Below are 23,124 nucleotides of genomic sequence, written 5' to 3'. Positions count from 1 at the left end.
GGGAGTTGGCTGATGTGATTGCAGAGCCATTTGCCATTATCTTTGAAAACTCTTGGTGATCGGGGGAGGTCCCGGACGATTGGAAAAAGTCAAATATATATTGCCCATCTTTAAAAAAGGGAAGAAGGAGAATCCGGGGAACTATAGACCGGGCAGCCTCACCTCAGTCCCTGGAAAAATCATGGAGCAGGTCCTCAAGGAATCCATTTTGAAGCACTTGAAGGAGAGGAAGGTGATCAGGAACAGTCAACATGGATTCACCAAGGGCAAGTCATGCCTGACCAACCTGATTGCCTTCTATGATGAGATAACTGGCTTTGTGGATATGGGGAAAGTGGTGGAAGTGATATACCTTGACTTTAGCAAAGCTTTCGGTATGGTCTCCCACATATTCTTGCCAGCAAGTTAAAGACGTATGGATTGGATGAATGGACTATAAGGTGGATAGAAAGCTGGCTAGATTGTTGGGCTCATTGGGTAGTGATCAACGGCTCGATGTCTAGTTGGCAGCCAGTATCAAGCGGAGTGCCCCAGGCATTGGTCCTGGGGCCAGTTTTGTTCAACATCTTCATTAATGGTCTGGATGATGGGATGGATTGCACCCTCAGCAAGTTCGCAGATGACACTAAGCTGGGGGGAGCGGTAGATACGCTGGAGGGTAGGAATATGGTCCAGAGTGACCTAGACAAATTGGAAGATTGGGCCAAAAGAAATCTGATGAGGTTCAACAAGGACAAGTGCAGAGTCCTGCACTTAGGACAGATGAATCCCATGGACTGCTACAGGCTGGGGACCGACTGGCTAAGCGTCAGTTTTGCAGAAAAGGACCTGGGCATTACAGTGGACGAGAAGCTGGATGAGAGTCAACAGTGTGCCCTTGTTGCCAAGAAGGCTAACAGCATATTGGGCTGCATTAGTAGGAGCATTGCCAACAAATTGGGGAAGTGATTATTCCCCTCTATTCGGCACTGGTGAGGCCACATCTGGAGTATTGCATCCAGTTTTGGGGCCCCCCACAACAGAAAGCATGTCGAAAAAATGGAGAGAGAGTCCAGCGAGGGAAACAAAAATGGTTAGGGGGCTGGGGCACATGACGTATGAGGAGAGGCTGAGGGAACTGGGCTTATTTAGTCCGCAGAAGAGAAGAGTGAGGGGGGATTTGATAGCAGCCTTCAACTACTTGAAGGGGGGTTCCAAAGAGGATGGAGCTCGGCTGTTCTCAGTGGTGGCAGATGACAGAACAGGGAGCAATGGTCTCTGGTTGCAGTGGGGTTGTTCTAGGCTGGATATTTCACTAGGAGGGTGGTGAAGCACTGGAATGGGTCACCAAGGGAGGTGGTGGAATCTGCATCATGAGAGGTTTTTAAGACCCAGCTTGACAAAGCCCTGGCTGGGATGATTTAGATGGGGTTGGTCCTGCTTTGAGCAGGGGGGTTGGACTAGATGACCTGAGGTCTCTTCCAACTCTATGATTCTATGAATAGTCATTGGGCCACACAAAGAGAGAATGACTCCGTTGCCTGGTGGCTAGGGCACGCACATGGGAGATGCAAAATTAAGTGCCTACTCCAATGAATATTTAATTATTTTTACAAAACAGAACAGCTTCAACAGGAGAGAGAGAGAATTTCTTATAGCCTGATGCAGGGCACTCACCTGGGAAGAAGGGAGTGGGTTCACATCCCTGCTCCAGGCCTAGCATTTGGAGCTGGGTCTTCCACATACGAGGAGAGTGCCCTGACCATTGGGCTGAAAGTTATGTGAGCCACTTCTCCTGCTGCCATTTTGTGAATGTTTTGTTTAACTCAAAATGGACTTTTAATTTCACCAAGATTTTTTGGAAATTTTCTGATTTGGTTTGACCCAAACAGAATTTTATTTTTATTTTTTAACTGCCAGTGAACTGAAAAACAGGTTATTTGCTCAGCTGTAATCTGCAGCTCCTTGTTATCAAATTCATGAGGGATTTGATGTGTTTAAATCACTTATTTAAAAGCCCCCATCATGGGAAATTAGTGTGGTCCTGGCCATGCTGCTGACAGCTTTTGAACCATTGAATGCGTATGAGCTCAAAACTCTTACAAGGAATGTTATTTTGTTGGTGGAACTGACTTCAGCCAGCAGAGTAAGAGCCTGGTCCTGAGATGTATAGAGCGCCTGCAGCTTCCGTTGTAATGCTCACCCCTTCTTAGGATCAAGCCCAGTTGTCTGATCCATCTTTTTACTAAATTCTTTGAAGATATATTGTGGCCACAGACATGCCCTAAATTCTTTCCAAAGGTGGTATCTGCGTTCCATGTGGCTCATTTAATTGTGCTGCCAATGTTTTCCCCCTCACCTAGTTGCCCATCCTGGGAAAGCTCTTCTCTAAGCTGTGTCTATAGTAGGAAAAATGCTCCTGTATTGAGGAGAGTTAGATAAGACAATAATAAAACACCTGAGCACTGGCTACGGTACAGCCTCCATATTACTGCCACTGTTGGAGCTGTGCCACTGGAGAATTATAGGTCCTAATTTTTCTAGTGTAGACAAAGCCCAGAGCCTGATGGCAAAAGGTCCCTAGATCTTGTTAGGAGCACCCTAAAAACTCTTAGAAAGGTTGCTCAGATTTGTGTTTTCCTTGACACTGTTTATAGCTTAGAAGGTCATGCAGCTCAAAGGTCATGTCAAGGATCATTCAGTGTCAAGGAAATCTGCCACAACAAGATGCCTCTGATCTGTTTCTATCTGAGACTTGCATCCGCATTGAATTATCTGGCCATTTTTCCATATGTGCTGTTGCCTAGATTCTCACCAGAGTCATGAATCAAGATTAGTAATAGATCTTGGTGCAGTCATGAAAATTTACATTGCTACCCTACTTGGCCCTCTGTTTAACTTAATTATGCTGGAAGAATTTCTATAAGTCTGTGTTAGGAAATGTTATCATGTTGAAACATGTTTTTTAATAATTCACTCTGTGGTAACTGTAGACAAGAACAAGTTATTTTCAACATCATTAAGCCCAGTCGTGACTAGCTAAGATGATGCTGAATATGGCTTGTCTTCGTGTATACTGACCACAGAGTTGTGACCATCAGATTAGCTAGCTCAGTTGTTGAAAATAGTGTTTAAACACAATAAAACTTCTCATTGTAGACATTGACTAAGATACTTGCACTTTTTAAGCCTTGCCATTTTAAACATTCATAAAAGAGATGCCCTACCAGAACAATCGAAGGTGCATAAACTAGAATTATATCAAATGTAGTAAAACAATTAATATATTTCACCATATTTCATCTGCTTTTTCAACAGAATGGGCATTTTCAAAACACAAGTGAACTCCATAGACATGAAAGTAATGGATTAATTTCTTTAACTTGCATGGCAGATATTTTTGCCTTAGTGAGATATAATAAGCAAAATGATAGTTACAGGTAGGTGATAACTTTAACCAAATCATTCACTTTGTTAGTTTGATGTTACAGTAGAAGTGGAAGTAAACTATTCTTCATAGTCCACCTATCTAATTCCATGAATTGGGTGTTTTTAAGTGATCATGAAAGTGAGTGGTAAACGGTTCCATGGTGGGGCATAATGTAGTTGATATCTATGGAATTTCCCCCCATAAATAAGAGTTGTGTGTTCTACTGTGCCTAAGCAAAGACTCTTATGTCCCGATTCAGTAATGTGACTGAGAATATACTCAGGTGAGGAATCCAGTATTATTGTGTTTATTCTGTACCCAATTGAAACTAGCCTTGCAGATAGGAAAATCTCTTTTGACCATGTTACTCCTTATAATACTCTAGTTCTTGGGTCCTTTTATATATGTGCCTAGGGTTTGTGTTGGAAAATGTCTGTAATACACAGTTTAAAAAAAAAGAGGTAATGTACACAGTGGTAGGATTTTGTAATTGAAATGTTAAGTTTGTAATTTCATTTTTGTTTGAATAAGGACTAGATTCTGCCACTCTTGTTCTCATTGAATAGTGTATCATCCTACAAGAGTCAACTGAATGTAAAGTAATGTACTAGTTAATGGACAGGTGTCAGCATCTGATCCCCGGTGAATATCCTGAGAACATTCATTGAGACTTGCGATTTCTGAAGTGTTGATACGATGTTTCCCAGTAATAATTTATAGTTCTTGTTCCTGCTTAAGCAGTATGTCTGGTACTCTTTGTATGTGACTTTCAAACCAAATAAATAGTAATTCTTTCATTAGGCTGAAAATATTTTCAGAAGAAAGTGTACCTCTCTTTGGGCCTCCCCTTCCATCTCCACCTGTGTTCACAGATCACCAGGAATTCAGGGACTTTGTACTAGTGAAGTGTAAGTCTTTTTGAGGTCAAAGAGACCTTTTTAAACTTTTAGTCCTATACATAAGAATCTGCTCTTCACACTTATTTGGGATACTGTAGATTGTAAATAATTTTTCTGCTGTGCAATGTTACAGTTTTATATTGAGTCTTTTTTTAAAGTTTGGCTATTCTAGCCTCAGTGGAATATGAATCCCCTCAAACATTTCTATATGGTTCTGATAAACACTGAACTCCCATGCAGTTAATGCTTCCTAGGTTACCAGATCCAATCTGGTTTGAGCATTTCAGAAGTATTTGTTCCATTGCTTAATGAATTGTTCATTTTCCAAAGGTTTCTTCTTAAAGACAAAGGAGAGTGATATTCAGAAACATATTAATCTAATGCCATTTCTTATATTTAGCAGTAAAAGGTGCCAGACTGGCAACTTTGGAGACTAAAGTACTTTATCTACAGAAAATGTGCAGCATGGAAAACAGTCAGTATGTTTCAGTGCTGTTATGAATATTTTAGTGCTGTTATGAACCAGTTCCCGAGGAGAGAACTCAATCTTAATGGACTAATTCAAGCCGTGACCTCCTGCTAAGACTCCCAGGAAGGGGGCCACTGAGTACTAATCATGATTTTTGTAATGTAAACATCTGACCAATAGGAACTTGACTGAGAACTCACCAGTTCATTTCATATAAGTTACTAAAGAATACTCGTTGATATTTAAATGGATTAGCAGTGTAGACTCCTAACTCATATATCAGCCAAGAGATTACTGGGCTGTGTGATCGAGATCTATGATTGCTCATTGCCCTTTAAAGCTAGAGGAATGACTCTAATTACTTTGATAAAATCTAATTAGAAAATGGCAAATTGCTTAATTTATTGAAAACTGCTTTATCAATTACAGTAACTCCTCACTTAAAGTCGTCCCGGTTAACGTTGTTTCGTTGTTACGTTGCTGATCAATTAGAGAACATGCTTGTTTAAAGTTGTGCAATGCTCCCTTCTAATGTTGTTTGGTAGCTGCCTGCTTTGTCTACTGCTTGCAGGAAGAGCAGCCCCTTGCATCTAGCTGGTGGGGGCTTGGAACCAGGGTGGGCTGGCAACCCCCTATCAGCTCCCCGCTCCCCTAAGTTCCCTGTGCAGCAGCTGCCTGCAGTTCAGCTGTGTCCCTCCCCCCTCCCCCCCCATGTGCTGCTCCTGCCCACTGCCTTGGAGCTGCTCCCCGAGACTCCTGCTTGCTGTGCCGGGGGGGAGGGAAGGAAGAGGGGGGCTAATGTCAGGGTGTCCCCCTCCACCCTGCTCCTGCACCCCGCTTACCCCATCTTCCATAGAGCAGGGGGGACACACCAGGGCTCAGGATGGAGGGAGCTTGCAGCAGCTGCGGTCTCAGCAAGCTGATCTAATTAACAAGGCAGTGTACTTAAAGGGGAAATGCGCATCTCTCTCTCTCATACATACCCCCTCCCTCCATTCCTGCTGCCTTGTAGAGTGAGAGAGTTAACCCTTGAGGCTCAGCCAATTGCTAGTTCGTCAAGGGAAATATCCCACCCTCTGACTCCTCCACCTCAACCAAGCTTCACAATCATCATCACTGTGTACCAGTATTAAATTGTTTGTTTAAAACTTATACAGTGGGGGTGTGTGTGTATGTATGTATGTGTGTGTGTATATACACAGTCTTTTGTCTGATGAAAAAAATTTCCCTGAAACCTAACCCCCTCATTTACATTAATTCTTATGGGGAAATTGGATTCGCTTAACATCGTTTCGCTTAAAGTCGCATTTTTCAGGAACCTAACTACAACGTTAAGTGAGGAGTTACTGTACAGCAGTATTTGACATTGTTTGGGCCTCACATTGAACTTAGCAGAGCCAGAAGCAACTCTGAACTTTTCAATACAATTCTAAAATATAAGGCAGCTGCACTGACAGCCTGTGACATAGACAGTATGGTGGTACATTTTTTGTCATATATCAAAGAACTTCAGCACATTTGCTGAGATTCAGGAAATGGTTCTTTTTAAATTAACTGTGAAATAGTATCTTTCTGGAGTTTATCTGGTTGTTTTTGTGTCTATGAAGAACGATACTAGCTAAATAAAGTTTAGTAGCTCAAAAGAAAATAGGGTTAAAAAAGCTCTTCATAGTCATGATGATAATACAACTAGAACTTTTAGTTCAAAATATGCACAAATGTGAAACAAACCCAAATTAGTAATTTTGCTATTAATATCCTTACATGAAGACAACTTGGATTCAGTAAAGGACATGAAACCCCTTTAAGTAACACATCCTCCTTTATTCAATATGTTTTAGTAATAAATGGGGAAAAAGCCACCTTGGAAACCCCAACATTTGCTCAGAAACGGCAGCGCACTCTAGACATGCTGATTCGTTCTTTATACCAGGACCTCATGCCTGATCTACACAAGGTAAATCCAAGACTTGCGTGATCTTTATGCACTTCATATCACCCACAGTGGCATATTGAGTGGCCTATTGCTCAAGAAGATATCCACCCTGGTGAGTATTGATTTGCATACAGTAAGTTGGATAGCAAAGGGGTGTTTTTCCTCTTTACATTTTAATTGCATGAAAATCAGCAATAAGTCATAAGAACAGCAATACTGGGTAGCTCACCTGCACAGTCAAGGCCTTCACATTTATTCTTCCTTCAATGATTGGCTGATATGAGAAACGTTGCTTCAGCAAGTCACTGAAGCAGTGAGAATGGTGCTTTATCTCTCTCACTAGGACTTAAGACAAATTGAGACAAGTCAGCCCTTACTCTTAATCAGTAGAGGTCACAGGAGCACTTTTAGATGCAAGATCAGCAACAGATTGGACACGAGTCATCTATTGGTGTCCAGACTCAAGCAAAGATATCAGTGAATGTCTGTCTTAATCTCTTTGGTCATATGGCTACTTGCACTTACGTGACACCACATGTCAGATTGCATCTTTATTCTCTCCAAGCCTGGCTGAAGTTGATCTACCAGCCAAGCAGACACAACATGACTCCGCGAGTGCTTGTTCCCGGGAATGTCCTTTCATCAATACTTGGTGGAACGATCCTCTGAATGGCTGTCCGGGAATGTTGTTTGTGTCTTCAGCTCCCACTGACACTTTAGTGAAAGATACAGTACCTTCACACAGGCTGGAGAGCGTATCTGGGTCATCTGCAGACCCAAGGTTTTGGTCCCTAACTACATATAAACAGTCTAGAACTCAGTGTCATGTCCCACAGACCTCAAATCTGGGTCTGCAGGAACTGCTACGCTCCAACCCTCCACTTGGTAGCCTGCTGAGAACTGCTTACTCAGGACCCATGAAGTCCAGCTCCAGTTCGAGACTGTACCCCTGAGGTTGTATTTGCAGAGTCCCAGAGCAGCCGATTGGCCCACTGACTTTACTTAAGCCATCAGCAGGAACAGGAAGCTATTCAAATAACTGGGATCCACCCTGCTCTGGACTGTGTGCCTTGTGCTTCCAGCTTGACTTCCTGGCATCCCAACCCCTCTTGACTCCTGGCATCTGAATTGTGATTCTGATCTCAAGCTTGTCTCCTGCTTCTGATCTCCTGGTATCTTGACCCAGCTGACACTCAACTCCTGTTTTTTGACTGTGGACTCCAGCTCTGACCACCAGGTCTGGCTGCCCACCATCCAGCTGTGACACTCAGGGCCATTCATCTAGCTCTGATTCAGGACACCAGCATCCAAGTTTTGACACTACATTAACAGGCAAGGAGGAGCAAGATCATCTCTCCCCATGCCTACAGGAATTCTCCTACTGGAATCAATCTCATAGTCAGACACTCATGTGGGGTTCAAAACAATTTAGGTGACAACTCAGTAGAAAATGGTCCCTCGAGCTTTCAGTCCTTCAGATAAAAGTTCAGAAGTGGGATCATTCCTCCACATACCTGTTCATGACCACTTTAAACAGCACATTTTGATCCGGAGGAGAAATGAGTCTGCATGCTTTCCCCTGGTCACTCTAATTACTAGGGTCCTCAGGAATGTAATACTGGACAGGGGTCAAGTTATCCTAACAGCCCCAGTGGGGGCGGGGGGAGGTGAGTTTTAGTATTCAGAGATGGTACATTTATCAGTTCAAGTTACTGATCAGTCTGGACATCATAACGCAGACCCAAAGACTGGTTCTACACCCAGACTTAGTGTCGCTACAGCTAACAATTTGGATGTTAGTAGGCTGATCTTGGAGCATAGACTTTCCGCTGCAGAGGTACAGGATCATAGAATTATAGAAGATTAGGGTTGGAAGAGACCTCAGGAGGTCATCTAGTCCAACCCCCTGCTCTAAGCAAGACCAACCCCAACTACCGGTAAATCATCCCAGCCAGGGCTTTGTCATTCTCATATTCTCATTCAGAGCTTAAAACCTTTAATAAGGCATACTTATGGGGCCCAGTGGAAACAGTTTTCAATATGGGTGTGTCATTATAATTTTACCCATTGGAGGGGTCTGTACCTGTTCTTGAGGTAATCTGTTATCATTAAAGCATTCAGATGTCTTGACTAGATCTAGTAAAGTTCACTTAGCACTGATATCTGCCTATTATCCTTCAGTACAGGAACACGCAATTTTCTCCCATGATTTTATTCCTACTGTAACTAGTTTTTTGAAGGGGTTAACACATATTTTTCCATCTGTTAAGGATTTTTCCCTTCTCTGGGACCTAAATATAGTCTTCTGATGCAGCCTCCATGAACATATGTCATCCTGTTCTTTGTATCATTTGTCTATTAATATGGCATTCTTGGTGGCTACTACCTCTGCTCGCAGAATAGCAAAATCCAAACGCTGATGGCAGGACCATCTTATACCACCTTTCGTGAGGATAGTTACTCTTCATCCTCATTCCAAATTTTTGCCTAAAATAGTGTCAGACTTTCATTTAAATCAGTTCATTCACTTGCCAGTGTTCTTTCTAAGACCTCACTCATCCACTGCAAAGGCTAAACTTCATACTTCGGAAGCTTTTAAGCGCGACCTTGTATTACTTCAATAGGACAAAATCATTTCCACAAACCACCAAGACCATTTGTATCTTTTGGTAATAAGTCCAGAGGATATGCTGTTTCAACATAGAGACTCTCAAAATGGGTGTCAGACAGCATTAGAATTTCTAAAGAACTGAGTGAGTTAACTCCTCTGTCTCATATCAAAGTACATTCTGCCTTACACCAGGCCCCTTATACTAGGCCTCAAGTCTCAGGCTCTCCCTTTCTACTGCATATGTCATCTTTCATATACTGGATAGCACCTTGATACATGTGAAGAGTATTGCAGCTACTCCACAACCTTGTAAATCAAAAGGCTAAAGCATGCATTCTTAGATTCATCAGTAGGAACATTTTAAGGGAGGGCAGTTATTTTTTGTTAGTAATCTAAACTTGAACTGAGGTCACAGGAAAATGCTGAAAGAATACAGCAGTCAAGTAATGTCAGATGAAATTTTTAAAAAATTGAAAAAGTTTGGGTCAGTAAGACTTTCTCTCTCTCTCTCTCTCTCTCTCTCTCTCTCTCTCTCTTTTTTTTTTTTTTTTTTTTAAAGAACATGCTTAATAGGAGGTCGTTCAGTGACGTGTTACCAGAATCCCCTAGATCAGCACGGAAGAAAGAGGAGGCCCGTCAAGCAGAATTTGTCCGACTTGGTCAGGTAGGTTTTATGTTGAAAGTATTGGTCAAATTAATTACTCCACTGGGATGTGTGGAGTAAGATTAGGGATGTCTGGCCAAAAACAGGCTTGTGAGATTCCAGCTGGTTCTAGCTTATCTGAGGCAGAATGATATAAGCAAATCAAGGTGCTGACTGCATTTGCTGCTGTTAATTTAGTCATGGATCTCATTAAATATATTAGGAGCACTTTCAGGAACAAACCCGTCAGCAGAAAGAGGGAGATGTATTTAATCTGTATTGTGGTAATACGGCATTTAACACTTATCTGAAGTGTTCCCTTTATTTAGTAAAATTATATTATATTGTGGGAAATATTTAGAAAAATGGTGATGGTAACTCAAAGCAAATGAGACCTTGATAATCACACAATTTTTGATTTTTATAGTGTAAAAATGTAGATTCAATTTACTGATTTTGTTTTAATTTTTTTAAGTAAATTGACATACAATGTAGTGAAGACGACAAATGTGTCGGAGAAAAACAGAGTTCTCACTCTCTTTGGTTGGGTGCAGCAAAGTCAGATACTTTATTCTCAAGCAGTTGTGCATAGAGGGAGAGAGTGCACTAGGACACAGGGTTTCCCCCTCCTAGGCAGGTCTCTTTCTAGAGAAACAATTACAGCAAGCATTTATACCTTTTGTTACATACAATAATGAGGAGCAACAGCTGCATTGTGTTTATACATAGGTCATCCTGATATCTTATTTTTCACATCTATTTAGACTCTAGTCTACATTCCATATTTATCTACACAAGGTCGCAACAACTTCTCACAGTTCTTTCCCACTCACCTCACACAGAGGGATAGCTCAGTGGTTTGAGCATTGGCCTGCTAAACCCAGGGTTGTGAGTTCAGTCCTTGAGGGGGCCACTTAGGGATTTGGGGCAAAATCAGTATTTGGTCTTGCTAGTGAAGGCAGAGGGCTGGACTCGATGACCTTTCAAGGTCCCTTCCAGTTTTAGGAGATGGGATATCTCCATTAATTTATTATTTATTTATTTATTTATAATTTATAATTTAATCCTCGCTTCTACAAATCTCGCGTTATTAGGGTTACAGCTAGCCTGACTCTTGCTCACAGAAGAGACTGTTTGCATTGAAATCCCCTTCAAATCCCTGTCAGTTCTTGCTCTACTTCCACAAGTGCTAGGGCAGAAAATTACACTAGCAATAAGTTAATTAACTAGGCAATAATATAAATGACGGAAGTACAGCTAAATAGGGAATTGAGCAGAATTACATTCACAGAAAGGATAACGATCAGAGGGTGAGTTATTAAGGAAGCTGATTTAAGTAAAAAAGAATAACGACTTTGAGATGCCACTGTGGATTTCTGAAGAAAGAATGAATCAAGGCATATGTGGAACTAGCAGGAAGCAAAGATTTAAATAAATCCAAAATATGACAGGCAGCCTTTTTTTGGTCTGGAAATAATTGGCTTACCTCCTTGGCTTCAGTTGAGGTTCAACGTTCTCAATAGTGCAGCTGAGGCGGAGAAGTGCAAAGATGTATAGGTATTGTGAATTTGGGCATCTCTCAAAATAAATTAGCTACTTGCAATGCTTGCTAAGAATTAGTTTTCCTATCAGTCTTTAAAAGGAAGTTAAAAACATAAGAATAGCCATACTGGGTTAGACCAAAGGTCTATCTAGCCCAGTATCCTGTCTTCTAACAGTGGCCAATGCCAGGTACTCTAGAGGGAATGAACAGAACAGGTAATCATCAAGTGATCCATCCCCTGTCACCCATTCCCAGCTTCTGACAAACAGAGGCTTGGGACACCATCCCTGCCCAACCTGGCTAATAGCTAGGGCCCTACCAAATTCACCGCCATGAAAAACGCACCATGGACCGTGAAATCTGGTGTGCTTTTACCTTATACTATACAGATTTCACAGGGGAGACCAATGTTTCTCAAATTGGGGGTCGTGACCCAAAAAGGAGTTGTAAGGGGGTCACAGGATTATTTGAGGGAGCTCCCAGTATCGCCACCCTTACTTCATCGCTGCCTTGAGAGTTATGTGGCCGAAGAGCGGCGGCTGTTGGCTGGGTACCCAGCTCTGAAGGGAGTGCCCTGCCATCAGCAGCACAGAAGTAAGGGTGGCAATACCATACCATGACATCCTTACTTCTGCACTGCTGGTGGTGGCGACTCTGCCTTCAGAGCTGGGGTCCCAGCCAGCAGCTGCCACTCTCCAGCTGCTCAGCTCTGAAGGCAGCTCTGCCACCGGCAACGCAGAAGTAAGGGTAGAAGTACTGCAACCCCTCCTACAATAACCTTGTGACCCACTCCCCACACACATACACACACACACACACACACAACTCCTTTTTTTTGAGTCAGGCCCCTACAGTTACAACACCATGAAATTTCAGATTTGAATAACTGAAATAATGAAATTTGCAATTTTTAAAATCCTATGACCGTGAAATTGACCAAAATGGACAGTGAATTTGGTAGGGCACTACTAATAGCCATTGATGGACCTATCCTTATCTAGTTCTTTTTTTAACTCTGTTATAGTCTTGGCCTTCACAACATCCTCTGGCAAAGAGTTCCACAGACTGATTGTGCGTGGTGTGAAAAAATATTTTTAATAATATTTTAAAAAAATATTTAAACCTGCTGCCTATTGATTTCATTTGATGACCCCTAGTTCTTGGGTTATGAGAAGGAGTAAATAACACTTTATTTACTTTCTCAACACCATATTCCCCCTTTGTCGTCTCTTTTCCAAGCTGAAAAGTCTGTCTTATTAATCTTTCCTCATACGGAAGCCGTTCCATACCCCTAATCAACTTGTTGCCCTTTTCTGAATCTTTTCCAATTCCAATATATCTTTTTTTGAGATGGGGCAACCACATCTGTATGCAGTATTCAAGATGTGGGCGTACCATGGATTTATATAGAGGCAGTATGATATTTTCTGTCTTATTATCTATCCTTTTCTTAATGATTCCCAACATTCTGATTGCTTTTTTGACTGCCGCTGCACATTGAGTGGATGTTTTCAGAGAACTATCCACAATGACTCTAAGGGTAGGTCTACACTTACCCGGTAGTTCGGCGGCAAGAAAATCGAACTTCTGGGTTCGACTTATCGCGTCTTGTCTGGACGCGATAAGTCGAACCCGGAAGTGTTCACCGTCGACTGCGGTACTCCAGCTCGACGAGAGGAGTACGCGAAGTCGACGGGGGAGCCTGCCTGCTGCATCTGGACGGAGGTAATTTCGAACTAAGGTACTTCGAACTTCAGCTACGTTATTCACGTAGCTGAAGTTGCGTTAGTTCGAATTGGGGGGTTAGTGTAGACCTGCCCTAAGATCTTTCTTGAGTGGTAACAGCTAACTTAATCCTGATCATTTTATATGTATAGTTGGGATCATATTTTCCAATGTGCATTACTTTGCATTTATCAACATTGAATTTCATCTGCCATTTTGTTGCCCAGTCATCCAGTTTTGAGACATCCTTTTGTAGCTCTTCGCAGTCTGCCTGACACTTACCTATCTTGAGTAGTTTTATATCATCTGCAAATTTTTCCACCTCACTGTTTACCCCTTTTTCCAGATCATTTATGAATATGTTGAATAGGACTGGTCCCAGTACAGACCCCTCAGGGACACCACTATTTACCTCTCTCCATTCTGAAAACTGACCATTTATTCCTACCCCTTGTTTCCTATCTTTTAACCAATTACCGATCCATGACACAACTTTCCTTCTTATCCCATGACTGCTTACTTTGCTTAAGAGCCTTTGGTGAGGGACCTTGTCAAAGGCTTTCTGAAAATCTAAGTACGCTATATCCACTGGATCCCCCTTGTCCACATGCTTATTGACCCCCTCAAAAAATTCTAGTAGATTGGTTAGGCATGATTTCCCTCTACAAAAACCATGTTGACTCTTCCCCAACAAATTATGTTCATCTATGTGTCTGACAGTTTTGCTCTTTAGTAGAGTTTCAACCAGTCTGTCTGGTACTGAAGTCAGACTTACCGGCCTGTAATTGCCGGGGTGACGCCTGGAGCCCTTTTTAAAAATTGGCATCACATTAGCTATCCTCCAATCATTTGGTACAGAAGCTCATTTAGATGATAGGTTACAGATGACAGTTAGCAGTTCTGCAATTTCACATTTGAGTTCCTTCAGAACTCTTGGGTGAATACCATCTGGTCCTGATGACTTATTACTGTTTAGTTTATCAATTTGTTGCAAAACCTCCTCTAATGACACCTCAATCTGGGACAGTTCCTCAGATTTGTCACCTAAAAAGAATGGCTCAGGTTTTGGAATCTCCCTCACATCCTCAGCCCTGAAGACTGATGCAAAGAATTCATTTAGTTTCTCCGCAATAGCCTTATCATCCTTAGTGCTCCTTTAGCATCTCGATCGTCCAGTGTCCTACTGATGGTTTAGCACGCTTCCTGCTTCTGATGTAGAAGTTATTCCATAAAGAGGAATTTGCTTTCTTCTTTGTGTGCATTATTCAATCACTGTTGGTTCCATTTGACTATACGGTACTGAAACACTGGATTTTGATCTGGTTGTGAAGCTCTTCTAATCATTGACAATATGGAAGGATAAACTAATTCAGATTCTCATTTGTCTTCTCACTGCAACTTTGTGCAACATTGGTATTGTGTTCTGTACTATGAGCTAAGTATTTTTCAAAATCAGCATGCTTCTGTTGACCTGCATCTTGAAAGGTTTGTAATGCTGTTCATGACAAATTTGGATTATATCATTCCACAAGAATGTGCAAATAGTGTCACTTAATGTCTTGAAATGCACTTTTAAAAATGTGACATTAACTATATAGGGCCAGATTCTCAGCTGGTGTAAAGGGTGTAATTAGCTCATGGACTTAATTTGTGGGTGTGAGGACTTGTTATTATTTAAGGTGTTCTCCATTAATATATTTGCTATGTTAAGTTTTGTTTTTGCCAACAGCAGATATATATTGTCTAAAACCATATAATTTTCCAGCATCTTATTGAACAGTTTAATCTCTGCTCAAAACACACGGAATGGCTGGTTTTCTTATAAAGAAATTATGTAATGTGGCACAGAAATTCAGAGCTGGATCTATTGTAATTATACTCTAAAATTGCTTCCCTCCCTTCCCCAATAGTCAGTCTCCATATCTTTAGTATTTATTTATCAATTTGGTGTTACCAATTAAGAACACACTTTAAATGAAATATCTGTCTTGTTTAAGGCACTGAAACTGAAAACCATTGTGAGAGGAGATGCCCTAACTAGTTCAGCAACCACAAACCTCTATAAAAAGGAGGTGAGTGGACATTTATACATGATAATATGCAAAGTTTGCTCAAAATCTTGGCTTTCCAGGTTCTACTGAATATGGGACTACATTCCAAATCTTATAATGCATACATGTAATTTGATTCAGTAACAGAAGAGAAAACATTGACATATTGATCCATGTATCGGTGCATAATATCAAAATGGTTCTGCAGGAAAGGCCCAGTAAATGGATGGGTATGGAAACTATCTCTGAACTTAAAGCTGGTTTCAGCAATCCCACTTTTGTTTGGATGGAGTAGTAAATGAAAATGCCAGTTGATTTTTGTGTACATTTATGTAATACTTGTAACTTTTGCTTCATGCAAATAAAATTAAATTGCATTGTTGTTTCTAATAAAGGGCCAGATTTTTCCTGGCCATAGTGTGGGTGTGCAGGAGTGGAAAGTGCAAGGAGCACCTCTGTGCACTCTGCACAGAGGCCAGGTGCAGAAGCAGCCCCTGTGCTTGGAGAAATGCAGGGACTGCACAGTCTATGCCCCAGGGACATACAGCATCCTGAAGAGGTTAGAGAGAAGGTGGTGCCATGGTCTGGCCCCTTTCTACACCAGCCCATGAAGCTGGTCAGGTAGAGAAAGCTGAGTCATCTAAAGTGCTGGTACAGCATGTGCACTTCCCCTGCATAATTCATAGATTCTAGGACTGGAAGGGACCTCGAGAGGTCATCGAGTCCAGTCCCCTGTCTGCTGGAGCTACTTGGAAGGGCAGTTTTGCACCACCACTAGCACATGCCAGTGCCTAAATGCCACAATCTGGACCATAGAGCATAAGGAAATTCCATATCAATGTTGGTAAACATACATTCTGGATCTGAACGTTATTTCTGAAGCAGAAACACAGAGGAGATGTTTTCAAAGTGTTTCACTGGTTATCTGCTACAGGTCACACTCAGTAGAGTGAAGCTGCTGACCTCCCATACTTCTGGAAATTTACCCCAGATAGGTTTATCTTGAAGTGAAAAAACATTCTGAATACCAAGTGCTGTCTCTTCCTGCACCTGCAAGATGTGACCTTTTCCCAAAAGGAGATTCAGTGCCCCAGTCTCACAAATGTAGCTTATATTTATTAACCTCCCAAACTAATTGAGAAAGGGAATTTTTGCCTCCCCCGGCAAACAGACCAAAGTCTGATATTTTTAACTCCAAAAGTGCAGCTTTGAGCATTCTGTCCTGAGTTACTTTTCAGCTATTGTACTTTAAATTTTCTCTGTTGATAAACTTTGTATTTCCTAGTGTATTTACCATACACTGCTTATGTCGTTTCACAGCCATGGGAGTCCCAATGTTTCTGCAGTAATTTTCCTCATGAAGTTGTTTGTGCGGATTCTTGGGGCCAGTCCTTGCTAGTTTCTACAGATGTTGGTGTCCTGCTAATAGATGGTTAGTGAATGATCCAGCATTTGTCTACAGGACAATATTTTTGTACCTGACAGTTTCAATCTGTGGTGCCTATGAGGATGTTAGCAGCTCTTCACTACTTAAGATAGTTAAAAGTCCACATCTATTACTATATATCCTTACTGTCAGGGCTTTTATAGCTTAACTGCAAAAATTTGCTTTGCACTAAAACTAGGCAAATCAGATCATCTTGGGGGCCCTGTTTTAATGCAGACTTCTGAATATTTTATTGGTTTCAGATGCTGTTTTCTTGACTGTCTGAGAGGACTTTTTATTAAGCCAAATCCAAGCTCAAGGGGTGTCCATGCAGCCTGCTTGTACTTCACAGTCCTTGATGCTTCCACTGAGCCTGAGGCCAAAGGTGGCTGTGTACCATTTATGTAGTCATCCAAGCCTGTTTCCTCCCTAGCACTGATTTTGTGACTCTAACGCCTCTTCCCTAGAATGCTATATATGGTAGTCATGATTTTGAGGAATGATATTGGAGGTAGTTGGTTCTCAGCAATTTTTCTCAAACTTTCCAAAAACTGTTCCTTTTAGGCTCTGTTTTTGCTATATGATTCACATCAGTGTAACTCCTTCTAAGAAGGAACTGCCATCTTTGGTACTGTATATAAAGTGGCAGTATGCCAGATGCCTCATTTTCACAGAAAAATAACCACGTTTTTGTTACAAGAAACAAGATGCTTTAAAATCACTAGTCAGCAAATCATAGTGTCAAAAATGTGTTCTAATTGGCGGTCATGTTTCCTTTCCAGATGGCCAGTCATCAGTGCAAGTATTTGATAAAACTCTCCAGGTGAAACAGATGCATGTGCTGGAAGCTTTGGACCTTTTGATTACCAGAGCAGACAAAGGTAGGATTCCTTACCTCTTGGTTCCAATATGAATGTGGCTGGCACACTATTACTTTACTCATAGCTCAGTAGAAGGTAACAGTTTATGCACTTGCCCTTTCAGAATGCTATTTCATTTTGTCAGTAATTATCTTTTAAAAAGTTTTTTTCCATTTCTACTGTATTTATTCCCAGGTCTCTCACCTTCACCTGCCTTCTTGCTTTCCTACCCAGATGAATTTCTTTGACTATTTCTGATCCAATGGTATGTGAACAAGTTTACTAGTCAGTACTGGTGGAAGACAATGTCCCAATAACTGACGTTATGAGACATTGGCGTTACACTTACACATCACTTTGTTCCCACTTATCATTGGAGCTTCCAGCAGTATGAATATGCAACACCAGATCTATCATACAGCAGAAGCTGCTTTTCCTTCGATGGGGAAATCCTCTTAGTTTTAAGTAATTCCTGCTTGTTGCTGGTATTGTAACTTTTTGGACCAAATCCTGCTTACCTTATTCACGCAAGTAATCCTACTGACTTTAATGAGCAGGAGTCACCATCCTAGTTTATGAGCCGGAAGACTTATTAGAATTGCCCTCCATTCCAATTGCGATGGTCAGGAAACAAGTGAATTCAAGAGTTGAAATGTCTCCGTTTCTGTAGTTCTAATATCTGCCAAAATGCAAAGTTAAAATATTTTCTATAGAATTAAATAGATATTAAAGTGGGAACAAGTTCTTGGCAGTATCTTTTCTACAACTCATTTTGATTTAACTCAGCTATATCATGAAATTTATACATTTACTTTTGTTCTGTCAATTATCAGAAGAAAGCCTGTAGTAACAGTGGCTTTTAATCTTGTGACAAAATTCTTACCATGCTCTTCACTCCATAATTTATAATAAATAAATATTAAGGGAATTTGATATAGACAGTGGAGAATGTTTCATACTACAAGTGATTCTATGATTGCATTATACTATACCCTAATGAAAGAAATGTAAAGTTACCAATAGACACTACAGTTCAAAGGCATAAGAGAGTCACAGTTGCCTCTTTAGTATTGTATTTCCATATTGTGAAAGTACATAGAGAGGTGTAACACCAGCTAGGACTTAACAGAGGTAAATCTCTAGTGGTGCTCTGTCATATACATTTAGGAATATTAGAAGCATATCCCTTTAAATGAATTTCTAATGTTAATCTTACTTTGATATAACTTTAGGACATCATAAATTGACCTAGGTATTGTTCCAGGTTGCCCTGGTCTCTGTTATTGTGGACTTTATTTCAATTAGCATTCTGCTCTGTTGAAAAAAAGGGTACTTGAGGACAAGAAGAAATCTTTATTTTTAAATTTATAGCTAGCAGTTGTCTTTGTTGCCATGAAAATGACACACACATCTTCCTGTTAAAGTAGCAGTACAGAAAAGTCTACTTCACACTAACCAACATTTGAAAAAATGTCAAGTATCAGAGGGGTAGCCGTGTTAGTCTGGATCTGTAAAAAGCAACAGAGGGTCCTGTGGCACCTTTAAGACTAACAGATGTATTGGAGCGTAAGCTTTCATGGGTGAATGCCCACTTTGTCAGACGCATGCGTCACCCACGAAAGCTTATGCTCCAATACATCTGTTAATCTTAAAGGTGCCACAGGACCCTCTGTTGCATTTGAAAAAATGTTAGTTTCTAGAGGATAGTTAATAGGGTGGGTATGATGGGAAGAAGAGAAGTGGAGACTGTGATTATAGGGGCTAAATAAAGTTTTTGGTTAGTTTTGTGGCATCATTGTTGTGAATAGTTAGTTGAATTTGGTGGTAGTGTGATGGTTGTATAGTATGAGATGCGTAAGTAAAAGAATAAGCTGAGGAGTGAGAGTAGAGCCATCAGGGTGGCAACAATGATTATGTGTTGTTTGGTTAATTCTTGTAGGATTAGTCATTTTGGTATGAATCCTGTTAATGGGGGTAGGCCTGCTAGTGATATAAGAGTACTGTATATACTCGATCATAAGCTGGTTCATTTATAAGCTGACCCCCCCCCCCCACAAGATGGATAAGTAAATATGGAAAATTTTTATCACCCGTTCATAAGCTGACCCTATAATTCAGGGCTCAGCAAACTTTGGCTCCCGGGCCATCAGGATAAGCCGCTGGGGGGCCGAGATGGTTTGTTTACCTCGAGTGTCCGCAGGCACAGAGGGAAACCTAAGTAAACGCTAACTGCTTACTCTGACAGGCCGGGACAGCAACTGATGGGGAGAAGCTGGGAGTCAGGGGAGTAACCCCTGTGACCACCCCCCACATGACCCCACCCCTAGCCTGGGACCCCCACACTCTCCCCATCCCATCCCTTCCCACCTTATCTGGGGAGGGCCAGGGGAGGATGTCTCTGACCTGACTGGAGCTGCTCTGGCAGGCTGGGCAGTGCGGCCGCAGCCTGCTCCGGCGGGCCAGACCGGGCGGAGCGGCCGCAGCATGTTCCAGCAGGCTGGGCTGGGCGGCACAGCTGCAGCATGCTCCGGCATGGCGCAGCCACAGCCTGCTCTGGGGGGAGGGGCCGAGCGGCACGGCTGCAGTCTGCCAGCCCTGGAGCTGCAGCTGCTTTGGAGGCTGGGGGGAGAGCTGCGTGGCCAGAAGCGGAGAGACTCTGGCCCCGCCTCTTCCCTTCTGTCTCTGCTGGCTGTGCTGCCTCTCCTTGCTCCCTCTGTTGGGGGGAGGGGCTGTGTCCCACCTCTCCCTCTCTATACCCGTTCATAAGCCGACCCCCTTCTCTGGTGCTTCCCTTTTTTACTAAAAAATTCGGCTTATGAACGAGTATATACGGGTAAATATTATCAGGGTGTTTACGGTTGGAAGTTTTGTTCATTATGTTATGATGGATATTTTGTTTGTTTCTAGAGGTTTAATTATTAAGAATATTGTTTAGGTTATGATAATGTATGTGTAGAATGTGAGTAATATAAGTTTAGTAGATAGAGTGAGGATTGTGGTTATTCATCCTAGGTGGGCAACGGAGGAAAATGCTATGATTTTTCGTAGTTGGGTTTGGTTTAATCTGCCTTATCCGCCTACTAGGGTGGATGTTAGCCCTAGTGTTTAACAGGTGGGGTGTGCTTAGGGCTTGGGCGGTTATTACTAGTAGGGATAATGGGCTAGTTTTTGTCAAGTGGTTAGGATTAGGGCTGTTGTTGTGATGGTTCCTTGTAGTACTACTGGTGGTCAGAAGTGGAATGGAGCTAGTCCTAGTTTGATAGCTAGGAATGTGGTGAGAATTGTGCATGAGATGTCGTTAGTTGTGTAATGTTTCATTGGCTTAGTGTTCAGGCATTAATAATGCTAGAGAATAGGATTAGTGTTGAAGTGGTTGCTTGTATTAAGAAGTACAGTAACTCCTTATTTAAAGTCGTCCTGGTTAACGTTATTTCGTTGTTATGTTGCTGATCAATTAGGGAACATGCTCGTTTAAAGTTGTGTAATGCTCCCTTCTAACGTCGTTTGGCAGCCGCCTGCTTTATCTACTGCTTGCAGGAAGAGCAGCCCCTTGCAGCTAGCTGGTGGGGGCTTGGAACCAGGGTGGGCTGGCAACCCCCTATCAGCTCCCCGCTCCCCTAAGTTCCCTGTGCAGCAGCTGCCTGCAGTTCAGCTGTGTCCCTCCCCCCTCCCCCCCCCATGTGCTGCTCCTGCCCACTGCCTTGGAGCTGCTCCCCGAGACTCCTGCTTGCTGTGCCGGGGGGGGAGGGAAGGAAGAGGGGGCTAATGTCAGGGTGTCCCCCTCCCCCTGCTCCTGCACCCCGCTTACCCCATCTTCCATAGAGCAGGGTTCAGGACGGAGGGAGCTTGCAGCAGCTGCGGTCTCAGCAAGCTGATCTAATTAACCAAACAGTGTACTTAAGGGAAATGCGCATATCTCCCTCCATTCCTGCTGCCTTGCAGAGTGAGAGGGTTAACCCTTGAGGGCTCAGCCAATTGCTAGTTCATCATTTAGCAGTAAGGGAAATATCCCACCCTCTGACTCCTCCACCTCAACCAAGTTTCACAATCATCATCACTGTGTACCAGTATTAAATTGTTTGTTTAAAACTTACACTGTGTGTGTGTGTGTGTGTGTGTGTGTATATATATATATATATATATAGTCTTTTGTCTGGTGAAAAAAATTTCCCTGGAACCTAACCCCCTCATTTACATTAATTCTTATGGGGAAATTGGATTCGCTTAACATGGTTTCGCTTAAAGTCACATTTTTCAGGAACATAACTACAACGTTAAGTGAGGAGTTACTGTATTGGTGGCAGCCTCAATTGCTCGTGGATGGTGTTGTTGGGCAATTAGTGGAATGATGGCTAGCCATCAATTTCTAGTCCAGTTCATGCTAGAATTCAATGGTTGCTGGAGATTGAAGTATAATTAGGCTTGTAGTAATAATTATTCTTGTGTGTGGATTCACTAGTAGAGGAAGGATTTTAACCAACATTTTCGGTATATGAGCCCAAGAGCTTAGTTAGCTGACTTTACTAGAATATAGTATAATGGAAGTATGGGGAGTTTTGCTCTCTCTAGTATAGGTTCAAATCCTATTTTTCTAAGGAAATGAGAGGTTTTTAGCCTCTATTATTCACCCTGTCAATGTGATCCTTTAATTTCAGGCACGTGTCCTTTGGTATGGGTGGGAGTCCTGAGAAGATCCCTGGTTGAGAATCAGTCCTGAGAAGGCAATTGGTATTGATATATGTCAAAGGCATAGTGCTAAGGTGATTGGGAAGAGGTTTTTTCATAGGAGGTCATATCGAAATCATGGGTATGAGTCTTGGATTCATAGGAATTCTGCTGAAAGTATTATGACTTTTGATGATAATGAGAGGGAGAATAATTAAGGTGTGTTGTTAAGGGAGGGTGGGTTGAGGAATAGGATAGCAGTAAGGGTATTTATTATTAGGATGTTGGCTTATTCTGCTAGAAAGAATAGTACGAATGGACCAGCGGCATATTCAACATTGTATCCTGATAGTAATTCGGATTCTCCCTCAATGAGGTTGAATGGTGCTCGATTAGCTTCTGCTCGTGTGGAGGTGTATTAGTGGTCAGGAAGAGAAGATAAGGTATGTTGGTTCTTGTGTGGTTCTAATGTTTGTATATTAAATGCTCCTGAAAATAGGATTAGAGAAAATAGCATAATTCCGAGGGTTACTTTGTATGAGATGGTTTGGGCTGCTACTTGTCAGGCTCCTATTAGGGCATATTTGGAGTTTGAGGCTCACTCTGATCAGAGGTTGGAGTAGACTATGAAGCTGGAGGGGGAAATTAGGAATAGGAGGCCTAAATTAAGTTCGGCTAGTGGGAAAGGTAGTGATAGTGGGAGTCAAATTGATAGGGCTAGTAAAAGGGCTAGGATTGGGGCCAGGGTGAATAGTGCAAGGGATAATCTTAATGGATAGATTGGCTCTTTGATAAATAGTTTTACACCACCTGCTACTGGTAGTCGTAGTCCATATGGGCCTACGATGTTAGGGTCTTTTCGTAGTTGTATATATCCTAGGTCTTTT

At 41.9% G+C, this 23,124-nt stretch overlaps 1 protein-coding gene across 1 annotated transcript in view; it reads left to right on the top strand.

Annotated features, from left to right (window-relative positions):
• GARNL3 (GTPase activating Rap/RanGAP domain like 3) overlaps positions 1 to 23,124 on the top strand; it is a 212,543-nt gene that overhangs the window by 130,519 nt on the left and 58,900 nt on the right. The window contains exons 14-20 of the mRNA XM_024201166.1: positions 3,374 to 3,419; positions 4,211 to 4,317; positions 6,619 to 6,734; positions 9,884 to 9,988; positions 15,233 to 15,307; positions 16,607 to 16,718; positions 17,495 to 17,593. Coding sequence (XP_024056934.1) covers positions 3,374 to 3,419; positions 4,211 to 4,317; positions 6,619 to 6,734; positions 9,884 to 9,988; positions 15,233 to 15,307; positions 16,607 to 16,718; positions 17,495 to 17,593 — 660 coding nt within the window. The remainder of the gene's footprint in view (positions 1 to 3,373; positions 3,420 to 4,210; positions 4,318 to 6,618; positions 6,735 to 9,883; positions 9,989 to 15,232; positions 15,308 to 16,606; positions 16,719 to 17,494; positions 17,594 to 23,124) is intronic.

This window comes from Terrapene carolina, unplaced genomic scaffold (genome assembly GCF_002925995.2).
Source record: "Terrapene carolina triunguis isolate 2854851 unplaced genomic scaffold, T_m_triunguis-2.0 Scaffold238, whole genome shotgun sequence".
NCBI classification, from domain to species: domain Eukaryota; kingdom Metazoa; phylum Chordata; order Testudines; family Emydidae; genus Terrapene; species Terrapene triunguis.
The sequence above is the reverse complement of the archived record's forward strand: the minus strand, read 5'-3'. Positions and strand labels throughout refer to the sequence as shown.